Below are 7,961 nucleotides of genomic sequence, written 5' to 3' on the forward strand. Positions count from 1 at the left end.
AGCAAAATGTACACACGATCTGTTTGAACAATTTTATTAAAAATTTTAATATCAGCACCGCACTTCATCGAATTAGGTCGATGATAATCAATCTTCTGCCACAAAGATTGAAGATTACTATAGTATGTCTCCATCGGTCGTCCATCTTGCCTCATGCGAAAGGCCTTGCAGGTAAGATCATAAACTTGAGGTATATCGAAACCGTCATAATACGTGTGAGCAACCGCGTCCCATACTTCTTTTGTCGTCGGTAGTCGAAGAAGGTATCCAATCAAATTGGGTTCCATAGAGTTGATGAGCCAACCCTGAAGACCGGATCGTCGATAAGTGGTTGGGGATTACTCCCAAACAAGTAGCCCAACTTGTCCAACTTGTCTAACTTGTCTTTTCCAACAACAAACATCTCAACAATCTGAGACCAAACTCCATAATTGGCACCATTGAGTTTGATGCCAATCAAAGCAGTAGACGAATCATGATGGACAATCTGTGCAACAACTTGCGGTATAGGTATGGTAGGATTCATGGTAAGGTCGGTTAGGGTAGTAGTGTTTAGTGTAGGAGTAGAATCGGTTAGGATGGGGTTGTCTCCACTGGGGAGTGGTGGTAGGTTCTCCATGGGAGGCCGAGTTTGCTTGAAGGAATGGGCAGAGCAGAAATCCTAGGATCTCTGCTATGATACCATGCTAATTAGGGCTTATTTTGGGGTTTAATTTCTTGATATCATTCTTCTCACCAAGGAGGAAAATATATAATATACAAGAGTGATTTACAAGGAAAGAAACATCAAATAACCTAATTACAATCTGATTACAAGGACTTAAATAGGTAACTAAACTAATTACAAAAGGTCAACTCTCCAACAGGAAGTTTTAACTGAATGATTTTATTGATATGAAGTAGAGTACAATATATACAAGTCACAAACTTATTACAAGTAACATTCTCTATGGTATTAATGAGAGCGAAATCTCAGTGTTCCTTGCACTAGTTTGAAGTAACCTCGAACTTTATATATAGCTGTAGTTTTGGTTTTCACACTTATGGTGTAAGTAGTAAATATGTTTCCTGTTTGGTTCTATGAACCGAGAATCACCACCGAAGGGCAAACCTAAAACTACAAACTCTAACAGAGAGAGAGACTACAAACTCGAAGTACTAAAAACTTGAATGACATTTCTCATTTGGAGACTGCAAAAGTGAACAAAAGAAAAAACATACTATGGTTGTGGCTTTATATATATATGCATACAACGGCACAAACCAAAAGAATGCTGCAATTATTTTGGTTGAACACTAACCAAGTTGATTGCCAACAAAATCTGACAAAAACCCAAATTGCGAAGTCCTTCAAGTCATTCATTGTTTGAGTTAATGACTCCAGAAAGTAAGAAATTAAAAACAGAAAAGCAATAGAGTACATGAAAAAGTCAGACCGAAATCAAACAGAAGGAGCGCAATGCCAAGAAACGAAAAAGGTAATCCATTCCAGGAAGAAGTGATCATCATGAAGCACTGGAATCAAGTTACCAACTCTGATCTTTTGGACAGATTTGATAAAACTTGGGGTAGATCCATACCCTTTATATTTGGGGCTTTTGCATTCACCAGGAATGGTCTCATTATAAATGAAAATGTCGTTTTCGTCTTCTTACGTTTGTGTCCCACAAGTAGAAATTGAAACAACCTCGTCATCTGTAAAGTCCAGGTTCTTTTTCATGTTAGTACTCTTGATATGTGTCTTATGAGCACCGACTATTTCAACCTTGGACGTTGTGTTTGTGACATCAGTAAAACCAGAAACCTCTGGGGCTTACTGTGCTTTTGCTAATAGGTACAACGAGTAACCCATCTTTTCGGTCTAAAAAGTAGAATCTTTGTTTGTGAGTCCTATAAGCAGTACATTCAATTGTACTTGTCATGGCTCGAGTACTACGAATGTTGACTTGCACCCACATATTGGCTCCACGACGAAGTACATTCACCTCGAGTTCATCATCATTGATACGACCAGTGACACAGACAGTGCAATCTTGGGAAATTCGATGACATGAAAACGCTACAACATGATCAGAGACTTTCGTGATAGGGGATTCCGGAAGGTCTATTTTTGTTTTAGAGAAAGGACGAAAGACAAACATTGATGAATTACTACCACATTGGCCTTCTTTGAATAGAAGAAGCCATCCTTGGTGTGATGCAAGGCAAGTCGCTCCATCCAATTCCGGAAGGCTCATGTTGAACTTTGTACCACAATCGGCTACCAGTTTGCAATGCTGACCAGAATTTAGTTTTTCATCCCCAGTCCCATACAATAGAAACCAAGGCTTAAAGTCTTGTTCTAGCCGAATCCGCGGAGGAAGTAGAATTCCAAGCCTTGCAATAACTGCGGAAACGAACCAGCTTAATTAAGCCTAGACGGTCTGCTATCATTGACAGAAGTTCAGGAGGAAGATCGGACCACGATTGCATTAGCAATTTTTTTTCCACAGACATTTTGCCACAACGCTACCTGCTAGATGTAGAAATTATAATCTTCATAATTATGTTCATACAAGCGTGTATATTTGACGTACAAGGATCTCCACAAATCACGAATACATTCGGAATCAGATTACAATATTAATTCCTAAGCCGAGATATTATTTCCATAGACAAGACTCCTCTAACACTAGAGGCATGGAGATATAGATGCTACTTAATAGTTTTGGTGAGAATTGAAAGGCTGATCAGTTTTGTTTTTATTTTCTTTCACAATAAATTGAACTCAAGATTGATTGAGATTGAAGTGGAAATTTTGGTGTGATCATGATCATATTCATATGCACGACAAATTTAGGAAAAACGAGAACACGAAATTAATTAAACCTAACAAGAACAAATAAAATGTTTCAGAACTCAAGGAAAATGATAATAAAAGTCCAAGAGTATGAATAAAAAATTGAAAGAGATAATTAAGAAGGACGTACTTTCAGAATTCGTCCAACGAAACACCGGCCCTCTCCAAAACAAGTCACTGGAAGGATTTCTTACAGACATTGTGTGTATATATACAGTGTTTACATATCTATATACAAAAATAGTTCTAGTTTCACTAGTTTACCAACGAATGAGCTTAAAGATAAATACATCATTAATAAATAATTGTAGATTAATTAAAACGAAAGATTTATCAAATAAAATAAAAAGTATCCAAGTAACTGAATTTCTCAAGGGTACTTTCATCATTTCATTTCAATTTACTTTGTTATGACTCAGAACCAGTAGTATATTATTACGCGTCAATCCATTAATCGCCTTGGTTAATTATATGTGAAATGAGAAAGAGAACCTGATTGTATACAAACTGTTCACAAATAGAGGACTCTTCAATTTGGAGTATATTCCTACAGCTCAAGTGGTGTGGAAAGGATTTGCAATTAACATACTCACGAAAAAATTTGGCGGGAAAATGTTGCATAAACTTGGGATTTTATGCAATCTAGTGTAGGGCTGGGAATTTTTGCAGTATTTTGGGGAGTTTGCAGGATTTTTCTGCTCTCGAGTTGTTGGAAATATGCCTATTTCAAATGAATAATGCTTGTTTGTAGAAAGAAGAGCAGCAAGTTCTACTGAAATGAACAAGTGCCCAATCACAAACGAATATGTACCCAAACAATTGAAGAAAAGACATCAACGACCCACAAAACACACAATCTCCCACCACATCAACGCTCTTCTTTGACAACCCCTCACCTTTCGTAATTTGGATAGAGCCTTAGAGATCGAGCTTTGGTTCTTGGTTGGTACATTGGGATAGTGGTGTTTCTTCTCATAGTTTGCGATTTCAATTGTTCAGGCACTTGTCCATTTTTAATTGAATTTTCAGCCGGACTTGCTTCTCTTCTTTCAGTAGCCAAGCATTATTCATTTCAAATTCTTAGCTGACTGATAACAGCAGCAGCAGCGTACAAGAAAACATGCAGAGGAGAGGAGACTTGAAAATATTACATTGCCTTCTTCCCTTAAATATTTACATAAAGAAAAACAATGTCTGCTTCAATATCCTACGGATGATGAATTGGGACTCATGCCTGAAAGTCTTGGAAAAAGAATGTTATAATATGCAACCATTTGAACCTATTGAGAACTTTTATAAAGAACTTAGTCACAACAGACAACAGTAGGACGTATATATAGTGCTCTCTCTTTATATCAATCAATTCTACTTGGGTTTCCGCTTCGCCAATTTAGATGTAGAGACCTCAAAACTTCTCTTAAAAGAATTGGTGCTCCCTTGTGAATCTTGTAGAGCTTGCTCTAGCACCTCTACCACCTGACTCATGGTTGGCCGGTCCTTTGCGTTATTGTTCAGACAGCTATCGGCCAACTTGGCAACATTCTGAGCTGCAGTAAGAGAATACTGGTCTCTCAGGAGGGGATCTATTACCATGCTGAACCTTTTACTGTCAGCGGGGAACTGTCTAACCCAGTAAAGAAGCTTCTGTTCTGATATGGGGCGGTTCTTGTCTAAGACACGCCTGCCTGTTAGGATCTCGTACAGTACCACACCGAAACTCCATAAGTCACTACTGGTTGAAAGATGGCCTGTTTTTATATATTCTGGGGCTGCATATCCATAAGTCCCCACCACCTGATGGATACAGTATGCATAAGTGATAATTCTAGAACATAAACAGAGAATTAAAATTTAAACGGCGAATCCATGCTTCTTCCAAACACATAATGCACTTCAAAGAAGATTGTGGCCACCTTTGAATGGGGAAACCAAGGCCACGTTTGGACAACGAGACTATACAGGGTAAATTCATTTAAAATGGACAAACAGAGTCTTGCCGCACTTGTGAACTTAAAAATAATGGGACTAGACTACTAAATTGAATGACTTCGAATATAATCATAGACAAGAAGTCCCCTCTATAGGGGTCACTCCCCATGAGACTAGACAGGACTCGGTCCCAATCCAGTCTGATGTTCCAAACGATGCACAACAGAATTCCGTTAGTAGTTCAAGAACAAAATTCAAATGAAACTACGGTGTAAAGAACTTGTGTCGTATCTTGAAAAAAATTGGGACTATACTCTATACTATGAAATGTACTGGGACAAATAACGTGGGTGGAACTAAGGATGCTTTTGACATGATATGTCATACGAGTCACAGAATAAGCTGCTAATGCAACCTGTAAAGATGCCACTATATATGTAGCTGGTACAGCGTGGCCCAGAATTATGAGGGTCAGTTTTGGGACTCTAGACCCTAATTTTACACACAATGGGAAACACACTCAAATAAATTGTCTATGACTAGTGACTACTCTACTTACCGAGGTTGATACATGAGAACGGTCACCCGTTGGTCCTTCTCTAGCAAGCCCAAAGTCTGAGAGCTTTGGCCTGAATTCCTCATCCAATAGCACATTTGAAGATTTGAAATCTCGATATATTACCTGTCCATATAATGCAATAAAACATGGTTCAATACATGTATTAATAAGACCTTGTCTTCTACAAGGTATAAAATCATCATGTGACCGGTCAGCAGGTTTATCCTACGCATTTACAAACAAATTCTGCAACATTTGGATTGCAAGAAGTGAAATCAGAAAACGAGAATTTTTATTTAAACCTACAAGTGAAGCTTTGCACCACCACCATTAAAGAAAAGGAAAGCATCTGCACAGTTTCTAGTGGTGAGAATTTTTTGTTTCCCTTGAAATGACTCAAATCTAGCAGTGAATTTTCTTGGTTTTCATTGAACAGCAATAGTCCATACTACATGTTTTCTACACATTTTATGGCGACGGGCATTTTCCTTTCCTCTGAAACGACTTGAATCTAGCAGCACATTTCTTCGTTTTAATTTACCAGCACTAGTCTTCATATTTTCTATAACTGTACCAGCACTAGTCTTTAAGTTCCGAAAGCAGAGACAACAGCTTGTAATTAGATAACAGTAAATAAACGCATCATCAAATGTGCAGTCGCGACTCACAGTTCAAATCCTCCGCCGGTTAAATTAACACATCCAAACCCAAAAGGTTGGCAAAGAGGAGCCCCATGTTCAAACGATATCGAATTTTAAGTAGTCAAATCAGATAAAATGCACAGAAAGTATATGCACCTGGACTTCGAGTCCCTTATGTAGATAAGCCAATCCTTGAGCAGCACCAAGCATTATCTTTAACCTTGTCATCCAAGGCAATGCAGGCAAAGCCCTGTTGAAAAGATGATCTTCTAAGCTTCTATTAGGCATAAATTCATACACCAACAGCCTTTGTATCCCTCTCTCTCCATCTAAACAACAGTACCCTAGAAGTTTTACCAAATTCGGGTGATTTACGACGCCAAGAAATTGAACTTCTGCAAGCCATTGCTTGTGACCCTGTTTGAGAAAAGTTAATAACCATAAGTTAAACTAGATGTGAGGTAGATATAATGGCGGTAAAATGTGAAATTTAAATGAAAATTATATTTATTGAAGAAATATTTTTAGAACCTGTAAACTACGAGGGTTTAACTTCTTGATGGCAACCCAAATCGGACTGCCCGTTCCTCCATCGGAAGGCCTGATTGCTGCTTTATAAACCCTCCCAAAACCTCCTTCCCCGAGCTTAAGCGACCTGCTGAAACCATTTGTTGCTTCCCTCAGCTCTTGGAAGGAGAAAACTCTCAAATTATGCTCCTTTTCTTTGTACAACTCTGGTATGCTCCTTGGAGATGGCAATGAACTCGAAGATTTTGTCGCGCGATCCAAAGCCGGATTGCTTGAATTGCTTTTGTTTCTCAATTCTGGAGCGGATTGCGATACTTCTATTTTGCTCTTGTGTTTTTCCTTGAAGGGAAAGAAACACTTCATTTCTTTATTCCTTGGGTTGCAAGGTCTCCACAAAATCAGCAGCCTCAACACCTCAAATCAAATGGGATATGTGGAGTTGAAAAAACGTTAGCTTGACTTCATTAAAGAGAAGACCCAGTTGGGATATATATATATATATAGAGAGAGAGAGAGAGAGAGAGAGAGAGAGAGAGAGAGAGAGAGAGAGGAAAACTCAGTTGGATGGAAACTGGAAATGAAGCAAAAAAAAAAAAACAGGAAAACCCAGTTGGAAATTGGAAAAAGAGACAAACCCATATCAGAATTTGAAGTGAAAGAAGTGGTTGACCTTAAGACAAAGAAATGGACTCTCAATTCCCTGTTTTGGAGAGAGAGAGAGAGAGAGGCGTGTCTGGAACGAAAGATGGAACAGGGATGAAAGGGACAGGACTATTTTTCTACCTATTTTCTTGGTTTAATTCAACTCGGCTGAGCACATTCAGCAGAACATATCAGAAACAGTAAGTTGACCACAAATTATTCCTCATTCATAAAGAAAAGTAATTAACGGTAGTTAATTAATTAATTTAATACGAAGTATGAATTAGATTGTGTTGGGTTTAATTAATCTTCAATCTCGTCTCGTGTCCCACGCGGTTTGCTTTCTGTCCTGCGTGGATATGAAACAATAATGGAGATGATGGTGCTGATGGCGCAGCGTTACGTCGGTCCGGAGCCGCCGTTCACATATATGAGCCAACTGCCGTTGGTTACGCATGCAAAAGCAATTGAAGTCGGTTTGCGTGCGTCACGACTCACGACTCAGGGGAATTCAAAACAAAAGTCTTAATTTTAGGCTTGTAAGATCATGTGCAATAGGGTGGCATAAAATTTAAAAATCTAAAGTTCAAAAAATTCAGAAACAGTTTTTCCTCTTTGGTAATTATGACGATTCTTTCAAACAAACTCATGTGTAAAGCTTTTGAACTTGCTTCAACTTAAATTGCTTCAATTAGGGAATAGCGCATATGGATCAACTACGCAGTTCTGCAGCGTCCTCCATCTAAAGAAAGATTTCAGGCCAAATTTGATATGGAGGAAATGTTGAAACCACACAAGGGGTAAATCAAGTTGTTCTTTCTTT

The 7,961-nt window shown here is 38.4% G+C and overlaps 1 protein-coding gene across 1 annotated transcript; it reads right to left on the minus strand.

The window, feature by feature from the left end:
- Positions 1 to 3,968: 3,968 nt before the first annotated feature.
- Positions 3,969 to 7,252, minus strand: LOC103961071 (probable serine/threonine-protein kinase PBL19). The gene is made up of 4 exons (XM_009373581.3): positions 6,500 to 7,252; positions 6,125 to 6,385; positions 5,328 to 5,450; positions 3,969 to 4,633 (listed from the first exon to the last, which is right to left on the minus strand). The coding sequence occupies exons 1-4, from the start codon at positions 6,857 to 6,859 to the stop codon at positions 4,205 to 4,207; spliced, it is 1,173 nt and encodes a 390-aa protein (XP_009371856.2). The 5' UTR covers positions 6,860 to 7,252; the 3' UTR covers positions 3,969 to 4,204.
- Positions 7,253 to 7,961: the final 709 nt, after the last annotated feature.

The sequence above is a fragment of a genome, unplaced genomic scaffold (genome assembly GCF_019419815.1).
Source record: "Pyrus x bretschneideri cultivar Hongxiangsu unplaced genomic scaffold, Pyrus_bretschneideri_v1 Contig34, whole genome shotgun sequence".
Classification (NCBI taxonomy): domain Eukaryota; kingdom Viridiplantae; phylum Streptophyta; class Magnoliopsida; order Rosales; family Rosaceae; genus Pyrus; species Pyrus x bretschneideri.

Excerpts from the sequence above, each read along its gene's own strand:
- LOC103961071 (XM_009373581.3), bottom strand. The coding sequence starts at position 6,859 with ATGAAGTGTTTCTTTCCCTTCAAGGAAAAACACAAGAGCAAAATAGAA. Across the intron at positions 5,451-6,124 it reads ATAAGGGACTCGAAGTCCAG|GTAATATATCGAGATTTCAA; the intron begins GTGCATATACTT and ends TTATATGGACAG. Across the intron at positions 4,634-5,327 it reads GTTCTCATGTATCAACCTCG|GTGGTGGGGACTTATGGATA; the intron begins GTAAGTAGAGTA and ends TGTATCCATCAG.